The sequence below is a fragment of the Rhinolophus ferrumequinum genome, chromosome 21 (assembly GCF_004115265.2).
Source record: "Rhinolophus ferrumequinum isolate MPI-CBG mRhiFer1 chromosome 21, mRhiFer1_v1.p, whole genome shotgun sequence".
NCBI classification, from domain to species: Eukaryota; Metazoa; Chordata; class Mammalia; order Chiroptera; family Rhinolophidae; genus Rhinolophus; species Rhinolophus ferrumequinum.
In genome coordinates, this window is record NC_046304.1 from 43,955,418 (window position 1) to 43,975,512 (window position 20,095).

Consider the following 20,095-nt stretch of genomic DNA (forward strand, 5'->3'; position numbering starts at 1 on the left):
CCACACAGTGGGGGCCGACTGGAGGAGGTCAGGTTTTATTTATTTCATCTCCTACATTCTACAAATACCGGAGCCGTCGTACCCCGCAGGCCCCTCTATGCGGGTGCTGCGAGATGCCACTTGAGTTTGGAAAGCTGTCAGAAGTCAAGGGCATGGAAGCTCTGATTCTGGTTAGAATGATCCACAAATCCTACAGGCCAGGGCCACCTGAAATTGGACTCTGTATCACTTTTGGACTCCATATCACCTTTGGTCCCACTTGCTTTTCATTTTGCTATTTATACAGCATTACGCTCTTAGGATTCCTGCTGATAACGCCCTCTCCTCCTTCCAAGGCTTACAAAAGCAGAATGCCAAGGGCCAACGGCTCGTTTTTCTTGGCACTAGCATTCGTCAGTCCCTAGAGCCCAACAGCTCAGCCACCGGGCCGAGGTTACCAAGTTGCTCTGAACACAGCAGGGCCTTCAGCTGTAATAACAGGATGGGATTTAGAACTTAGCTGGAGCATGGTCACCATCGGTCGCCCCCCTCCCGCACCCCACCCAACCCCCCCAGCTTTGAGCACTAGATGGAATGGGAAGGTCACAGAAAGATCTAAGTTACCAGGTACGGGATGCAACCTTACTGATGCAAGCTCATTTTTAGAGGAAGCAACCTTTTCCCTCAGTGACCAGCTATTAGTAAACACCTCCCAGTATCCAAAATCTCACTGCAAACGGGAAAGTGTGAGACGGCCCCTTTGAAGATAAACACTTAGGAGCACGTGACTTGGGACGCTGGCTCCAGTCTCCTCGGGAGCTGTCCAGACCCACATGGTACAGTGAGTAGCTACTAGCCACGTGTGGCTACTGAGCTGTGAACGTGTCTCGTACATACCGAGACGTGCTCTAAACTTCACGTAAGATTCTGAACAAAGTATCTCATTCACAGTTTTTTATTTTGGCTAGGTTGGGTTAAATACAAATATACTCAAATTAATCTCACCTGCTTTTCAACTTTTTCACACGTGGCTGCTAAGTGCAGTTGGCTTGCCTTTTACTTGTTGGACGGACAGTGCTGGTCTAGGCCCCCTCACTGGCTCCTGCTTTGTTTCCCCGAAAATAAGACTGGGTCTTATATTAATTTTTGCTCCAAAAGATGTGTTAGGTCTTATATTCAGAGGATGTCATTCTGAAAAATCATGGTAGGGCTTATTTTCCGGTTAGGTCTTATTTTCGGGGAAACACAGTATGACCCTCTCTGGTTCCCTGGCTGATGTTGGCCCCGGGAGCCAGCTTTGGGCTGACAGGCTCGGGGCCACTGAAGGGATGGTGAGGCTCTCTTGCATCTGTCCCCATTGGAGCAGGTGTCGCTGGCACCTGTGGGCCAATGGAGCCTCGCGGTCATAGGCGGGGGCGGGAGGGGGGTGGGCTGCCTGGCATCTTGAAGCCCCAGGCAAGGGGCCGCAATGGCAATTTGGTTTCCCAGAGCTGAGAAACTCCCAGGAGGGGAGGCAAGAAGGGCTCAAGTTGGCAGATCCCTCTGCAGCACCTGGAGGGTGACCCCAGGCAGGGCCACTGTCACTCAGTTTTACTGCTATTTGTCAATATGATCATTATTATTATGCTTACATGAGCGCACTGCTTGGGCGGGGGTGTGTGTCAGGATGTTAGAAATGGCAGCCTGTCTTAGAAATGAACGAGATTTCTCCCAGCCTGGGCACAGGACCAGGAAGGAAAGGGGCCAGGGGGCGGCCTCTCTTCCCAGGCCAAAGGCCCACAGAGGCTGGAAGGAGGTCGCACCAAGGCCACTCACCCTTCCACCCTCTGCCGGGCTATACACTGGAATGCATCCCACAGAGGATGGAGCTTCGGAAGCTTTCCGGGAGAACTTGGGGGAAGCATGGCAACAGCAACAATGTCACCATCATGACACTCACCATGGGCCAGGCTCCTTAGCTCCTTATTCGGCCCTCACAAGACCCTGACGAGGAGGGAGCATCCCACTTCAAAAATGAGGAAACGAGGCACAGAGAGGTTAAGCAGCTCGCCCAGGGTTACACAGCTATTAAGTGGCACAGCTGGGATTTGAACCCTGCTTGTCTGGCCTTGGAATCCACAGTTGTGGCCATTTTTATAAACTGATAGTTCATTGGCTCTTGAGCCACTGTGGTTCCCTAGACAGCTGTGGTGGGAACTGGCCTCATTAAAGTGACTTTTGCCAAAAAGAGGTTTCAAATGTTTAACTGGTTCAAAACAGTCAAGATGCCCACTTCACTCAGGGACTGTGGTTCTGGAGCTTTGTCTTAAAAGACCACGAGACTGTAACATGGGCAAGAAGACTCACTCTCCCATTCTTCGTTGCTGGACTTTCCCTGGACCCTGTTCTTCATTTTCACGTTATACTTACTCACCAAACCTCCAGAGCTCATTCTAAAATAAATGGCCTGACCACAGAAGGCTCTTTCTAGAATGCCATCACAAAATAACGCTGGTCTTTATGCATAACACATGCTCACTTCCTTTAATTGTCTCAGGGAAACCAGGAATACCTCTTCCTTTTATAAAAAATAACACCACATGTCAAAATAGCATCATCTGGGAAGAAAGCAGATGGGCCTGAGTATTTTCTGAGTGTTCTCTCTAGACAGCTGGAGCCCGGAGTTCACTAAGCATCTCATCCACTCCCTTCACCGAAGCCCACAGCCTCAGGGCCACGCAGCTCCTGGAGCCTCTGCCACCTGATAGGGAGACTGTTTATCTGCCCCCACTCAACCCCAGACTCTTCCCAGCAGGGGCTGGGCCACCCTCCTGTGCACCCAGCACCACACCCAGCTCAGCGACACCGCATCAGGTTGTGTTGGAAAAACAGGCGGAGGTGATGCAAGCCCATTCCACAGACAGCACCGACTTCTTCAGTGCAAAATCCAAAGGGCTCACAGGATTGCTAAGGCTGGAGGGGGCTTTAGAGGTGATTTAGAAAAGTGTCTTCAGGGTTCTGAAAAGGAGCCTGAGGCTTAGATTAGCTCAGTGGCTTGCTTGAAAGTCACTGGGATGGTTAGTGACAAGGTGTCCTGAATGTCCTCTTTCTGCAGACCCAGGCCTGGACCAAAGTGTGACAAATAGGAAGCACCATGGTGGGGTAAGGGTGAGGCACCCCCAACTCTCAGCTAAGATGCTCCCCAGTCAAACCCCTTTCAGGGGCCACATCTAAGCCCAGAATACCAGGAGCCAACACACGGGAGGCACATTGTGACCGAGCTCTGAACCTGACTGTTAGAGGTCAGGTCCGCTACTCAGAAGCTGTGTGACCTTGGGTAAATTGCTTAGGCTCTCTGGGCTTCCACTGCCTCATCTGGAATTTCCAATTCCAATATGATACTGGAATTCCAGCACCCATCTGGCAAGTGTGTGGTGGGAGATTAAACAGCATTATATATAGTAAAATGTGTTTATAGTAGTGTGGAGTTGAATATATATAACGCCATACTGCCTAACATCAGAAGTAAGACTGGCCCCCCAGACACAGCAGGCAGGTGAAAGTGATTCAAGGCAAATAAACTAAACCCAGCTCACAGGAGGACAAAGGAAACATTTTGGTATGAGAGATCAGATTAATACGTAGTAAACACTCTGAAATGATTGGTGGCACCGGGAAAGTCTCAGTCAACATCGAACCTTCCATTAGTTCTTCCCGCAAACATTAGCCTACCGTGTGCTGGACACTGTTCCAGGCATGGGGTGCAGAAATGAATAGATATAAAAATTCCCCTCTTGTGCAATTAAATTAATTTTTATCAGGGGAGCAACATTTCAGCTTTCTCCTTTTTCCTCCCCACTTCCTCCTTCCCTCTCTCTCACCATTTTGTGGCCAATTTCTTAGCCTTAATGACGGCTGGGCACTGTGCTAGGTGCAGGGATTATGAATCTAACTGGGGAGACAGACACGAAAATGGATAAATACAAGGCTCTTAGTAGATCACATGAGACGTGTCTGCAATATGTGAAATCCTTGGACAAAATGCAGTGTATAAATACAAAGAAAATTACTACAAGACCAGAATGGGAAGTCTGGGGTCCAAACTGCGTATTTTCTGTTCACACAAACATTGTGGCCCTCTCTAGGACTGCAGAGAACAGAAAGTGACTTCTCGGTAACAGAAGTGCTTTGAAATCTATTCATAGTAACCACCTTTCCCACCTCCCTGGTGGTTTACTTCATACCAGGGGAGTGGAAAGCGAACAGCAGGACAGCCCAAGTAAGGACTGTTCCCCCAAAAGGTCAGAAGAGGATCAGTGGGTACAAAAATGGTTTGTAATTATCAGCAGTGACTTTAAACGGCAATTACTCCAAAAGGAAACCAGAAAGGAAGGAAAGAAGGAAGGAAGTGGGCGCTGAAAGCTACCCTATTCCTAGTTCGATCCCCGGCTCTCATTTAGAAACGAAAGACCACACGGGCTATAGCTACATTTTTGAATTAATATATATTTTTTTAAAGAGAAGTTTTAGGTGTACAGCAAAACTGACTGGGAAATACAGAGCTTCCACATACTCGTTTGTCCTCACACACACAACCTCCCCCGGGGACCGAAAGCTCTCACCAGAGCGGTGCCTTAGTCACAACTAACGAACCTGTACTGTCCCGTCATGATCGCCCAAAGTCCACAGTTCACCTTTAGGGCTCACTCTCGGTGGTGCACATTCTGTGGGTTTGCACAAGTGTCTCATGACGCGTATCCACCATTGGAGAATCATACAGCGTAGTTCCCTTGCCCTAAAAGTCCTCTGGGCTCTGCCTAGTCTTCCCTCCCCCACCCCTGGCGACCACTGATCCTTCTACCACCTCCCTAGTTTTGCGTTTTCCAGAATGTCATATAGCTGGAGCCACACAGCAGGCAGTCTATTCCAGATGGGCTCTTCCACTTAGTGAAGTGCAGTTACGTGTCTGCCACGTCTTTTTTGCAGCTTGATGGTTCCTTTCTTTTCCGTGTTGACTACTACTCCATTACCTAGATGTGAGTTTGCCTGCTCACCCACTGACGGGCGTCTTGGTTGCTTCCAAGTTTGGCAATTCTGAATTAAAATGCTATAAGCCTCCATATGCAGATTTTTGTGTGCACACGTGTTTTCTGTGCAGTTGGGTAAATACTTAGGAGCATGAGGGCTGGATTGTAGGGCAGAGACGATGGTTAGCTGTGTAAGAAACTGCCAAACTATCTTCCAAAGTGGCAGGACTGCTTCTGAAGGAGCCACAACTAAAATTCTGAATGCGGTGCCAGCTTCCTGACCCGGCAGGAAGACGTCCCCGGCACCTGGGATTTCTCTGCATCTGGAATGTGCGCCATGGAGCGGTGGGACGTGATTTTCTGTGACCCTCATGTGAGTCATCAGTAATACCGAGTCCCACGCTGAGAAAGCGTTCCGGTTTCAAGTCTTTGGCTAATTCTTCCAAGTAAGCTCTATTCTCTTACTTGGGCTAATGTAATCTCTCGCTAGCTCCTCTCTACCATTTGCTAGGCCTGAAAGAATCAGAAAGGTGACAATGAAAGGACTGGGGTTGGAAAGGCACCATCCTAATGGATGTGGGTTATCCAACCTTTTCAGCCCAATACCCAACAAACTTCTAGGATTTCTTGCTACGTCGAAGAAAGTAAATGCTTCTTTCGATTCTCTCTCTTCTGCCAGCTTGGTACATTCAAGAAACTCCTTAACAGCAAGACACACCAAAAATGTGACACTGACAATCACAGAGGTCAAGTTTTAGTCCAGGCGACCCGAGCACAGTCCTTAGGCCACTGCGCGGACCACTACTCCTATTTACCACTGGGGAAGTCGAGGCACGGCAAGCTCAAGTGTGGTGACACACAGCGGGGACATGGCAGAACCAGGATCCACCCTGGGCCCTGGGTCTTGCTGTCCTTCTCTCACGGTGCCCACTCTGTGTAAGCAGGAGCTGGGGATGGGACAAGGACCCCTGACATATTACCTCTGAGACTTCCGTTCACTCTTCCTTCCTGTTCCGCTTGATAAGAGAGGCAGTGACGCGGACCGTGAATATACCAAATACATCTTGGTTTACAACGTACCTGACTTGGCCCAAACCCAGGATCCAGCTCTAACATTTGGGGGTGGGGGTGGGGGCGTAACTGAGACTCACATATCAAATACCTACATACACAAGTCACAAATCGAGCTAACACACTGTTAAATACAGCATGTTCTCTCCTACCACCTTGACAGGTGGGCCTGCCTGTCTCAGTCACCTCAGGCCGCCATAGCAGAATTCCACAGACTGGGTGGCTTACACGCACAAATGCATTTTCTCACAGTCCTGGAGGCTGCGAGTCTGAGACCAAGGTGCCGGCACGGTGGTTCCGGCGAGGCCTTCTCGGCTGAGGACAGCAGCCCTGTCAGCGTGTCCCACCCGCCTTTCCCCTGAGTGGGTGCTCCTGGGTCCCTTAGTCTTCATAAGGACACCGCTTCTACCAGATGAAGGCGACACCTCATGGCCTCATTTAACAGTAATTGTCTCCTTAAAGGCTCTACCTCTACATCCAGTCACACTGGGGGTTAGGGCACCGCGTATGGACTGGAGGGGGACATAAGTCTGTCCACGAATACTTCCCAATGACCCAGAGGGCCAGGTTAGACTTCAGAATTCACGGACCCCTTCGATCCCACTCCAGTATGTGGCGACCTGGCTCCCTCCACTTCTCTTTCCAGTCCCTCTTCATCGCATGTACGAAGAGCCTTGTGCATGCCGGCCTGCATGCCCAAGCTCTGTCCCACTGTCCCCTGGGAACGGCCACCCACTGACACAGGAGTGCGTATGCCAGCAGGGTGATGTCTCCAGGAAGGAGAGATCTTGGGAAGAGGCCCACGTAGGTCCTGGAAGGGGATTCTCAGGCCCGGTGGGTGTGTCCCTTGGGCCTTCCAGAACCCAAACCTTGTAAAGAGAGCTAAGGCTGAGGCAGGCCAGGGGAGAGCTCTCTAGAGTTGGGGACGGCGAGCTACAGCTTGCTGGCCAGATCCAGCCTGCCTCCTCTCTGTGTACATACAGCCTGTGAGAGAAGCACGCTTCTTACATTGTTAAATGTAAAATGAAAAACGTAAAAAAAGACTGTCAGCCTTTTGGCAGGAACAGTCGCTTAATTTTGCCTCTTGGCAAAACCTTAAATGTAGATTAAGACAAGGCGTAAAATATTTACTCTTTACTCCTTGGCAGAAAGTTTGCTGATCCCAGCTCTAAAACATACGGTGGGTCCCCGCTTTCTTGGTCCTCGGAGGCTTTGGAAGCCCCACTTCCTGGGGTGCTGTGTTGAGGACCCGTCTGCTGGCCAACACAGAGCAAAACCAGCTGCCTCCAAAGATGGACGGTCTCCAAAGGTGGCTGCAGGGCCCCCTCCCAGCCTGTGTGCCCTCTTGCAGTGTGACAATGCCACTCTTCCCAACAAGACGTGGCCTTTCTATCTCCTCCCCTAGAACCGGGCTGGCTCTGAGACTTGCTTTGACCTACAGAATGTGGTGGAAGGGACACAGTTAAGTTTGAGGTGCAGCGTGAGGGGCCTTGCAGCTTCCTTTTTTGCCCAAGGATAAAACCACGAATGATAAGAGACAAATGGAAAGACAGACCCGGAGAGGGGAGTGTCAGTCCGAGGCATCTTGGATCCTCTGGCACCAGCTGAGCCCGGGAGCTGACACCTCGGGCAGCCCCCCAAGTCCTGCCCGAAGTTCTGACTCACAGAACCACAGTGTTAACATGACTGTTGGTTTAAGCCATTGAGTTTTGGGGTAGTTACACAGCAACAGGTAACTGAAAGAACTGTTAAATAGTGGACAAAAAAATTATGGGGTGCCTCCTCTGAAGCAGGCCAAGCCCACGACAGGCAAAACTCCACTCTCAAAGTTGTGCTTTGAGGAAGGTACTATGATTACCCCCATTTTACAGACGTCACCCCAAGTCTTACAAGAGCAGAACGACAGCCAGAGTTCACCTGACATGATGAAGACTGAGCCCCCTGGAATCAAACAGGAAGTTCCCTTCCGAGGTGGACACGCAGTCTTCACGGGGCTAAACTGCAGCGGAACCGAGTCCATTTGGAATCCTGCGCAGCCGTTGGGCCGCTACTCTCTCTTCAAGAGGTTCTCAAACTCCGTCATCACAATCCTTGGCTCTAGCCTCTCTTGGGGGGGCGGGGGCGGGGGTGGGGGGGGTGGCTGGTGCGAGCGGAAAGCCGAGCAGGGTTCACAGCTCGGCAGAATCCTGCTCGTCTCAGGCTGCCTCTGCGGAACCGGGAGTTGTTCAAAGTGTTAACTGTGCATCCCAACAAAAATCACGACTTGTGCAGGAGATGAGTGAGCCGGGAGCCTGCCATACGCTTTGTGCGTGTCAGAGCTTTCTTAGCTGGAATGAGAGTGTCCAGGACTCGGAGGTCTCACAGTCTAGTGGGCTAGGGTCTCAAAGTCTAGTCTTTACAGACGACCCTGGGAACAGGGCACTAGGCATACACCGCGGGGGAGAAACCAGTCACGGGCCTGCACTTCGGGGCAGGTGGCCCAGGATCCCAGCCCCGCCACTTGCTACCGAGGAGCCGGGGACAGGTCACCTCTCCACTCCACGTCTGCTTCTCCTTGTCTGTGAACCAGGGAACACACCACTTCCCTTAAGGCCTATTGTCCGAGTTAAATGAGGTGCCACGCATAGTGTGTGGACGTGGTAGGAGGTGCGAAAAGGTTGGTAATCTCTCAAGACGCCCAGCCCCTCCTCCCCTTGCGCGGGCAATTTTGCAAAATAAAACATGAAATAGAATCCAGAAATCCTTGCCCAGTTTTTACAGGATTTATACAAATCCCCAAGTGAAGGGCCCATTCCTGAAGCCACAGCCCATCTGGTTTAGACTTATCAGGGTGTCACCCCAGCTCTGAAGACAAGCAAGCAGCTCATTTGCACTCCTGGGGTGAGGCATCCCCTGGGGAGCAGTTTACCCATACCTGCAGCCCCTCCCTCCCAGGGCGAAGGTGGCCCGTCCTGGGTTCAAAGCTCAGGTCTGCCTTGAGCTGGGGGTCGTGGGAAAAATTCATGTATCTTTTTGCACCTTGGGTTCAACATCTGAAAAAGAGGGCAAATAACACCCACTTTGGAGAGCTGACTTATGGATTGAATAAAAGCAATGGGGCTCTTTGCTGGGGGTCTAGGGCACTCACAAAGGGGCAGCTAATCTGCAAGGAGGGGCTTTGTCTGGAGGAGGAACTGGAGGGAGGCGTAGGAGGAAGGACGGGCCGCAGCTGTTTTGTGAACCTCAGTGGCCCAGAGGGTGCTGGAGAGCAGGGCTAAACTGATGACACTGCGAGTCTGGGGGAATTACAACGCAGTTAGGGAGCTGCGGGCAGATGATAAAAGACAGGCGATGACAAGATAACCAACGTCATTCCTAGAGCAGATCCGGAGAGAGAGTCACACAGCTTAAGGAAGAACCCCAACGAAAGCCTGCTCGGGGCTCTTGACATATTTCTGGGAGGGAAAGTGGCTGCTTCCTGTTCTCCTGCGATGTCGAGGCACTGGACCGTGTGACCTTACACCGAGGGAAATGGGCCTTTGGTAGAAACAATACCGCTCTTCGGTTTATCATTCTCTTTCTCTAATCAGTGCTTTCGCAGCTCCTGGCTGCACGGGCTGGCGAGGCCCGCGCTTCAGGTGCTGACGTGGGAGGAGACGGCGCCGGTGCTGAGTGGCTTCCGTCTGTCTCACTTCCCCCTTTCGTCTCCATTTGGCAAGTAATTTACTGCCTGACCGCCTGGCTGTGTGCACCACGTGAGTTATTTAGTATTCTCTTCCTTCTCTAGAACCCTTTCCCCAAAGACTAGGAAAAGTCTCCTGGATGTCAACATCGGGGCACCTTGGGCCATCTGGGGGACCCGGCTGATGTCCCACCAACCTCTGGCCACTCAGGTGCTCCGGCACTGGCTCTCTTCAGCTGATGAGGTGAGGCGTGAGGCCGTCCCATGCCACCAGCCTCAGCCCAGCGGCAGCCTTGGGAATCACCCTCCTAGACCAGGCTCCAGACTGCCTGTCGTGCGGGGCGGCCTGCGGGGTCTCAGCTCCCACTCCCCACATAAGAACACAGGACATGGTGAGACCAAAATGGAACACCCACGGAGCCATAGATAAGGGAGTCATACGACTATAGTCTCGCTGGCAACTGGGTTGGAGACACAGGAAGCAGGAGCCACACTACTCGCAACCCTCACTGCGCCGCTTGCAGGCTCAGCCACCATCTTCTTGCTAGCCCCCATTTGCTGCTAGCGTAGCCACGGCAGTTATGTTAGTGGCCAATAGCTCACTGGTTACAGCTGACGGCCAACTAGCCACAGCTGATGGCCATCCAATCACAGTTGATGGCCATTGACTACCTGAGCCGGCACCTTTCTATGTGAGGCCGAGAGCCTGGAAACTGCTCTCTGGGGCTCTGTCTCCACACTGCCCAACCTCTCGGTTCCAGAGCCTTCATCTCTGCATGCAGCATACAGCATGCAGCATACCGTATCCATTCCTTCCAAATCCATCTGCCTGCACCCGCTCTGTTCCAGACCCTGGGGCAGGGGCTCCTCAGTAAACACAAGACAAAGGTCCTGCTGGGTGGAGCTTAGTGGGAGAGACAGATAAGAAACAAATAAATACACGGGTGCATGACAGGGTCTATCAGAGGGTGATGAGCACCTCGGAAGAAGGCAGGGCCGGGGGGCCAGCAGTGCTGGGTGGGGACCGGAGGCTCGCAGCTGTAAACAGGATTGCCAGGAACGGTGGCCTCCCTGAGAGGACATCTGAGCTAAGGCTTCAAGGATGTGAAGGAGGGAGCCACACGGACCCCGGGGGAAGGATAGCCAGGTAGGGACCCAAGACTCTCAGCTTCCGGGCCCTTCTGCCTCTGTGCACACCTTCGTCTTCTCTTTTTCCTCTCATCCCTAATGCGTGCCTCCCCCCAAATATGACCCTCGCCCCCCTACCCCCAGAAGAGAGGTCACGGATGATGGCCCATTGGCTGATTCGTACCTGTAAACACTTCTCTTAACATACATCAGAGCCAACTTTGACCAATTAGGCAAACTTTACATAAAAATGCAGACTTCTGGCTGCTGTGATGGGCAGTGCCGGGCTGGCATTGCTGTACGGCTGGAAGGCGAAGTGAGGCCCCCCAGGGGCCGGTCTCCAGCTCTCCGAACTCACCCAGCCCTCCACACTCCAGGAGTCTGCACATCTGCTTACAGAAAGCTGGCTGGGGGGTGGCAAGGCACCCACCCACAAACTTTTCCCCTCGTGATTTAAGCTATGTTGGAGGTGCCATCTGTTATTGCCAAGGGGAATCCTGCCTCAACCACCTCTCTAAACCCACGGGCCTCCCGGGCTGCAGTGGCCCATTTCTAACTGCCAGCCCCAGGCCCTCCTTGCCGGTCCCCTGTGGGCCCCCTTTTCCTCCAGAGCATGCGCAGGCACCTAGCAGGCACTTGCTGAATTCCCGATTGACGCCACGTGAGGGAGAAGGGCTCAAGTGTTGCTCCTGCACCCTTGGCTGCCGAGGGATCTGCCCAGTATTTACCACCGGAATACAACCCCAGGCCTCGGTCCGCATTACAGATGGAAAGGTCTGGCTACAAGCCAGGCCGATTCCGGTGCATACAGATGAATGGCCATCTTCTCTCCAGAGACGTCCTAGAAAAAATGGTCCGTAATGTCCCAGCGCTCATTTTTAACTGCTCTGCCCCTCCGGGAGTTTTCTCCTATCCCCGGACATGGTACAATATGGGGAAAGGATATATGGTCTCTGGGGTCAGAATATCTTGGGTCCTAATCCCACCTTTGCCTGTTACCTAAGCTGTGTGACCTTGGGCAAGTCACTTAACGTCTGCTCATGTAGAAAATGTGACAGATCAGCAGATGTGCTCAGAGGCCTTGGTGCACAGCAGACGGTCGCTGCATCGTGGCTGACAGCCTTTGCGTGGGGTCTAACGCGCCCCCTGCACAGCCAGGCTGGGAGGAAGGATTGCACAGCACATTTTCAAAAAGCGCTGCTCCCACCACAGCATGAGGTATGCAGAGGTCCAGAAGCCAACGCTTTCCCTCTGCTTCTCTTTCTTCCAGGAAAGAGTGGGCTACGCGTGTATTCAGAGTTGGATTCTTGGCTGCTTTGGAGATACTTGATTTGTAACTGGGTTTTGTACACCCAAAATAACTCACTTTCAGATGGGCGTTTAAATCCAGATGAAGCTTCTGTGTGTCCTCTCAAGGACTTTCACTGACTTTCTACGTCAAAGCACAGAGAGTGCTTTGACCCTTAATGTCAGCTGCAGGAATTAGTTCCTGATTACTGCCTCTTGCGTGGGTGTCCATCTCAACTCTGAAATTGCATCTGTTAGTGACATTTTCCACCTTAGTCCATCTTCACCGCTTAAGGAGATGCTCCAGTATTAATCCATTTCAAGGTTTCTGAAGCAACAGCCATAAATATTTAAGCCTCTGCTTTGCCTATTAAGGAACACGCCATCTAAGATAATTATTTTGCCTCTACCTGCCAGGAAGATTTACACAGAGGACGGGATAATGGTAACCTTCGAGCAAATTCAGAAACCTTGAACCTAGATGGTCTTTCTCTACACCACAATTATTCCTGCAGCCCCATATGCCAAGTGCCTAGACCCTTACGAGAAAAATGCCATTCTTCCCGTTTGAAAACATGACTCATGTTGTACCTGGAAATGCTAATGTGTGAGTTCCCTTAGGGCAGGGCTGTCCAAACTGTTTTCACCAACAGGCATATGCGGTAAAATACACAAACAGCCGGGCCACTCACTCAAGGTGAAGTACGTATTGCCTCACCTGGTTTATTTAAGTAAACTAAATATATTTTTGGAATTTGCTGCGGGCCAATTAACGATGGATTGCGAGCCGCAGTTGGCCCGCGGGCCGCAGTTTGGACACCCCTGCTTTAGGGGAAAACCCCTAATAAAGGTGATAACATATCACCTTTGGCCACATAATTCAGAATTTAAGTTTCTAAATAAATATGCTAACTCTATTTTTCCATGTTGTCTAGGGATACAATAAACAAAAAAGCCCTTAACTAAAAGAATATAAATTAGCTTCCCTTTTGGAATCATGGCCACTACTGAAGGTAACATTGTATCGGGCACGTTAACCCTCACAGCAATTCTACACAGAGCTCGTTATTGTCATTCCTAACTTGCCATTGTGAGTCAGGGGTTCAGAGAGGTTAAGTAACTTGCCTGAGTTCCCACAGCCTGTAAATAAAAGAGTCAGGATTGCAGCTCTCGTTGGTCTGATTTCTAATTTCGTGTCTTTTCCACTGTACCGACTGCCTCCGAGATAAATGCATGGGACAATATGTTGAATAAATGCTATGAAAGCTGCCAACAGCTAACATGCGAGCTCCACAAAAAGCTGGAGGTGGACCTAACTCGGAATCCATTAGTCGGCAGTATGCTGGAGCTCAGCTGGGAAAAGTGTTTCATCCACAGGACTGCGGGTGGGTTGAAAGTTGGCTACACACTGACCCGGGGTTAGAGCCCTTCTATCATTGCCATGTAGGAAGACTCGTAAAAAGGAAGACAGTGACTCAGGACGCACTGTAAGTAAGACAGACCGCACGGCCGAGGCGGGAAACACACAAACTGTGGAACCATTTTGCTTGTAACCACATCACGAAGATACATCCTTCCTAGATTGACCGCCAGGATCAAATCCCACGTGTCATTTAGAGCACCAGTCACTCTGAGTTTGCTAAAAAGCCATCACTGGAATCACCTTCTGACCCAGTTTTTCCACGCAGAACATTTCCACAAGCAAGATCCCTGCTTCCCTGCCCAACAGTGTTTCTTAAATTGTTCTGACCAGGACCACGGAAGAAATACATTTCACCAGGCAACCAGCTCACAAGTACATGTAACGAAAACAAAAGTTCCACGAAACAAGAGATACACGTACTATGTGCAGGGAGCTCTCTCCTCTTTTCTTTTCCTGTTTTGCTCTGTTTACTCCAGCGCAGTCTATTTTGTAGTCATGCCCCCCCCCCCCACATTGCCTCAGTGACACACGGATGACTCCATACCCCATGAGGGAGTTGGGTTTGCAGCTGGAAGGTGCTGGGCGACAGAGCAAGGAGAATCGGGGTTCCTACCTCCGGGGCGATGTAATCTGGAGTCCCACAGAAGGTCCTGGTCGTGACCCCGTCCATCATGTGCTCCTTGCACATCCCAAAGTCGGCAATCTTGATGTGTCCTTCTGAATCCAGCATGACGTTATCGAGCTTCAGATCCCTGTAAGGAAGCGTGACGGCATCAGTGTCCTTCCCACTCCGGAGCTAGTGAGACAGAAGGCTATCTGACCAGCTGCCAGTCTCAATGGCATATTCATTACAAGTCCCAGGAGAGTGGGGACCAGGAATTAGTAGTAGTATTTTTTAATCTCCAGAGCCTAATGTAGTGCCTAGGTTATAGTAGGTACTTAATAGATGCTTCTTGAATGAATGACTAACAGGCTGAACTAGCAATTCCCAGTCACGGCCGTGCAGGTGAATCACCAGAGACTCCAATCTGTGGCAGGTCTGGGGAGAGCCCCGGCGTTTGATTTGTTAGCATCCCACACACAGGGGTCTGACACACAACCAGGTTTGCAAAGACACAGGTGTAGAACCACCTCATTGGGTCATACTCGTGCCCTTTCTATTCTGCCTAGAACCATCTGTCCTTTTAGTTACTCTTCACTTAATATCGGAAAACACTCTTCTTTCTTTGGCACCAGACTTCCACTATGGCTAACAACTGGAAGAATTTAATTCTATAGTTTTTCTCTGGCCGCTCCCCAGTTCTCCATGCTCTCCTCCGGCTGAGCATCTAACAGAAATTCAGTTTCCATTGCTCTCTGACCTTCCTTCCAAAGAAAGGGCAGAGGAAGGAGCTGTCAGTGGAGAGAAAAGCATGTTTTCTTGTGGGAAGCAGAAACGACATGAATCTTTTGAGGTCCAGAAATCAGACAATGGTTCTGATTTGCCTGGAGGCTGCCGAGAAAGGTGGGTCCCAGAGGGTCTCTGTTACCTCGGGTGTTATCAGCTCCATGTCTTAAGTTCTCATCACAGAATGATACACATACCGATGCCCAGAGGTCCAGCAAAACTCCCAATTGCACTGATGGGGGCTGAGCCTCGCTACGTACCTATAAATGATTCCTCTTTTATGAAGAAAGAATAATCCAATGGAAATCTCTGCCGCATAGAATCTGCAAAAGAAAATGCTCGTCAGGTGTCTGGCTTGCTTCTTTGGACTCCTGGAGACTTTGAACCCCTCAGTTCAGGCACTGAAGAGGTGAAAGAATGTAAGACGTGGGACTACCCGAGATCTCAGAAATCAGTCTTACCCCACACATGTCCTTCTGACCCTTCACACTCCCCTTCATCGTTTTATTGCTCCAACTCCCCGTCGGAACGATACAGCCAATAAAATCTAGATGGGTTTATTACCCGCCCAGTAACAAGCACTTCTTGTCTGGGGAAGGTGGACAGATAATTTACTGCTTAAGAGAAATCCCTAATGCAATCTTTCAAAGAGTGGCTGTTAGACTATTCTATGTCAGGACTACGGGTAGAGTGAAGAAAATTTCCATTTTCCTACTCTTGAACAGAATACATTAGCGTTTGAAAACACAACTAACCCCTGGAAGACAGAATGTAGTGTGTGATGAACTCTTTTGCTGGTTTCCTCATTCCCCCACCTGCACCACCCCAAGCGCCGGGATAAATGGGATGCACTGTGATTCACACCCGAGTTTACCCTATTAAATAATTCACAGTAAAAAGCAGTTACTGTCATCACTTCAAAATCGTGAATAGGTTAACATCTCAAACTCAGAGTAAACACTGAAGGATGTTTTAAAATATGTATCGCACTTTGGAGTCTTTGAAGTCTCAGAAGCCACAAAACTGCCTCTGCAAACATCTACCCAGGAGGCTTAAAATAGCTCACGTGTCTACAGGAGCAGAAGAACCCCCTAATAAGATGGGGCGGGGGGACCTCTGAAGGCTGGTGGGAGAGGGATGAGACGAGGGAGGGAGAAGAGATGGGATTATAGGTGACTTTTACATGACATTTCATGCTATCCTGTGTTTTTAAAATAAAATCTGGCATCACAAATACAATTTGTGGAAGGGGACTGACAAGACACCGTTATGTTCCTTTATAACACAAGGTGGCTATTCTGCTACTTGTTCTTTACAGCTCTGGCTTATCAAGCTTTATTTGACAATCTGAGCATTTTAACGCTTTATGACTAACAACATAAGAGAGGGGAGAAGGGCAGGCATTTCTGAACATTGAAAAGTAACAATGAAAACAGAAAAATCGCCTTCACATTGTTTAAGCCTGCTACCGAAGGATCCCCTAGGCGGCCTTCAGTTAATCTTCCCCAGGGCAGCTCGCCCGCACAGCCCCAAAGGTCTTCAGATTTATCTTTCAGACGGAACAGCCGCTAGAGTCCTATTAACGTCTGAGGGGAATGACATAGCTGTTTGTTTAGATGTGCTCTTGTTGAGCTTCCTGTGACCTCCTGGCCCCTGAAAAACGGGATAGTTTTTCAGATACCCAACTCCGTTCTCCAGATGGGTGATTCTCCATCCTCCCTGGCTCCATGTCTCTTTCCTGTCCTGCTGACGCTCACATCCTGGCATCTAGGGCATGTCCCAGTGCAACCCTCCAACCTGAGTCTGCCCACAAACCACCTTGTCCTTGGTGGCTGCCCCCTCCCAAACCTAAAATGGGGAGTCACCTGAAGAGATTTCTCTCTTCTTACCGCCATAAACGCCAAGTTTTCTTTTTCTCCCTCCAGAAACATTCTCAAAGACACTTACTCCTCTTGGGCTCCAAGGACAAACCCCAATCACAGCTCCGTTCTTTCTCCTCTACGGAGATTTGCATAACACCAACCCCCTTATACCGGCAACTACACTTCCTCCCATCCTTCCTTCTCCGCCTGGCCAGAGGCTCTGTGAGAAGTGAACCAGATGGTGTCACCGCCCCCGCAGCCCCATCCAGCCTTCCCTGACCCTCAGCCAGTCCTCTGCGAGGCTTATCACCCAGTGCTCTTACCTCTCCAGCCCTATTCCCTACACACCCCGACACATCTCACCCATCTCTTGCACCTCTGGGCTGAGCATTCCCCAAGGATGTTCTTCCCTCACTCCCTTGTTGGGGGTCTGCCCAGTGTCCTGTGCCACCTCTAAAGTCAAGGCAACGCATCACAGCTGTCGAGTGACTGCTCCCCTTTCAGGTCAGATGACGAGCGAGTGCCCTGAGGGCAGGGAACCACACAGCCCGTTCACACTCCCGTGTCTGGGGCCCTGCAAACCGTGGGTGTGCAAGCCATGTGTTCATAAGCGAGCGGCTGACCCAATGAACGAGGGTGGAATTGAGAGACCAGGGGATATTCCAGCATCTCCAATTGACGGGAAGGACACTAAACCGCTCCTTAGGAAATTTCATAGATAGACCCTGCCCTTGAATCTGACCCCCAGGAGGTTACAGCGTTCCACCCCGCTTTCACATGTCACCCAGCAGATGTGCCCAGCTGGAAGTATTCTGTGTCTAAATGAAGGGACTTAAAAAAGATACTCACACTGCTTGTGGCTCCTTGAATTTCCCCACTTGCTGAATGTGGTACATGAGGTCCCCGCCGTTCACGTACTCCATGACGAAGTACAGCCGATCCTGAAGGCCAAGGTTCCACATGTGAGCAGGACTCCTCCCCGGGCACCGCGGCTCCTCTCTTTACCGACTGTGCTTTGCTTTCTCATTAGTAAAACGTGGGCCGCACTGACTGATCTGCTCAGCGGAGCCCTTCGACTTTTTTTCCCCAAGTAAAGAGTAAGTCATAAACGTGATAGCACGATGGCCTTGGGAAGTAGGAAGTCATTACATAACTCGGAAAGAACATGTCTCTGTCGACGTGTCAGCCCCCTTCTGGTTACGTATGTTCCCTATGAAAGCAACGGCCTTAAAAAGTCTTCCCTTTTCTCCTACACACATAATATGTTTCTCAGTTAGGGACAGTGTGAAGAACCCACGTGGGCCTATTATTTAATTTGAACTAGTGTGTCTGGTTTGCAATGTCTAGGGGACATGCCAGAGTAAGGTAGTAATGTGTTTAACTGGATGCTTCCGAAAAGAAATCTTGTGAATTAGGTTGGGCTTATACATTATAAACGCTCAATGACATTTACTGTGGGGGAAGGGACTGTAACTGGAGAGGCGAATCAAATGTGTTTTGGCTTCCATGAGATGCCCAAATATTGTTTTTGATGTCCTCTGTCACTGGCATGCCAAGTGTTGGGCCCACAAAGAGCATGCATCACAGAAGCAAACAAATCTGCATATGTATGGGGACATTACACTGGGACAGATGGGGAGGCCCAAGGGCTTTGACCGTGAAGTAACTAACAACACAGCACGCAGCGGTAAAAGCTGACCTCTGTTCTCTTCTAGAAAACATCACCGCGTCACAGAGGTTATTGAACATTAAAGTGTTGCACAGGGAGAAAAAAAGGAAGCTGCTGCTAATAGACAGGAAATGGTTCTGGGAGCTTCGATCTCTAGCTTCCCTGTTATAAACTTCAATTTCATCTTTATTTCTCTGCTTTGTAGCTTTCTGGAGCTTAATCAGTGTAACCAGGGTTACAGAATCCGGGCTGGGAGTCAAGCCATGGTTCTCTCTTCCTAGCGTATTGCTCTTCTCTCCTCGGGGCTACTGAGAGCTGCCGGGAGCAGGGCGCTGTCCCCGCCGCCAGTGCTAGGCTAATACGCAGTAGCTGGCGCCTGTCCCTGCAGGCCCACTGCCCATCCTGATGGTGTGGCTGCACTGCCATTTTGAGATTCTAAAATCCGAGAGCATGGAAGCATGCTTCCCAAGAGATTTTAAAGGGAGACATAAAACAGAAAGTCAATTTCTAGCCAACGGGAAGATGCAAATAGTAATAATCACAACAGTAACGATTACAGCTACTGATACGGAATCACCTCTTAAAAGGGACACAGCCTCACTGAGGTGCCCTCTTGATGTTTATATTTCTTGCAGGCCACTTGCAAGCACCTTGGCCCCCAAACCAGCTGCACAGTGCTTTGGAATTGTTTTCATCCTCTGTTTAGTTGTACCATATGACAGGGTTCAGCAAACTTTTTCCGTAAAAGGCCAGACGGTAAACATGTTAGTCTTTGTGTGTGTCTTGCAACTACCCAATTCTGCCTTCGTATCATGAAACAGCTGTAGACGACAGGTAAATGAATGAGCCTGGCTGTGTTCCAAAAAAGCTATGACACTGATATTTGAATTTCATCTAATTTTCACGTCATGAAATATTATTATTATTATTATTATTTTTAAACCTTTCTTAGAGCTCATGGACGGCACGGAACTGGCCATTTTGCCAACCTGTGCTGTGTGCATTAAAAAGAACACACTCTTTTATGAAATCGAGTCTCCTAATGTTCCAGTGCAGTCCTTGGCAGCTGGATTAGTGGTCTGAAAAGGCGAGGACTGAGTTATTGTCTTGTGTTTGGATCTCTAAGTCTTAGCATGTTGCCTGGCATGATATAAATATTTGCTGAATTAAATGGAATTAATGCCAACTTTCTAAGTAGGGCACATCACAGAGAGGGGACGCTCCAAATTTCCCAGTGGCACAAGACTGAGAGGTTCGGTCGCCTCTGCTTGGGAGGGTAGAAACAGGGCTGAGCGGCCCCCAGATTATGCCTTTCTCCAGCCGTCTCCACAGGAGTCAGGTTGACTCAGACGCTGAGAGCACCTGGGTTCACGGGTAGCTCTTGAGTACACACTGTGTGCTATACCCGCCTCTCCCCGGGGTCCTTACCACCGTCTGGAAGCAGGAGTGCAGCTGCGTCAGGAACGGGGGCTTGTCAAGCAGGGCCAGGACTCGCTTCTCCACCATGGTGCACTCCACGTCGTCATCCTGAATCACCACATCCTTCTTGAGGATTTTGATGGCGTACAGTTCTTCTGTTCCCTTCCTGTCAGCAAGCATCACCTGGGAGCAGACACAGGGCA

The 20,095-nt window shown here is 50.2% G+C and overlaps 1 protein-coding gene across 3 annotated transcripts in view; it reads right to left on the reverse strand.

Moving 5' to 3' along the window:
• PRKCA (protein kinase C alpha) overlaps window positions 1-20,095 on the reverse strand; it is a 376,168-nt gene that overhangs the window by 26,052 nt on the left and 330,021 nt on the right. For all 3 annotated transcript variants that reach the window (XM_033089264.1, XM_033089266.1, XM_033089265.1), the window contains 4 exons: window positions 19,902-20,075; window positions 17,654-17,745; window positions 15,203-15,265; window positions 14,169-14,307 (listed from right to left, as the gene is read on the reverse strand). In XM_033089264.1, the coding sequence (XP_032945155.1) occupies window positions 14,169-14,307; window positions 15,203-15,265; window positions 17,654-17,745; window positions 19,902-20,075 (468 nt within the window). The remainder of the gene's footprint in view (window positions 1-14,168; window positions 14,308-15,202; window positions 15,266-17,653; window positions 17,746-19,901; window positions 20,076-20,095) is intronic.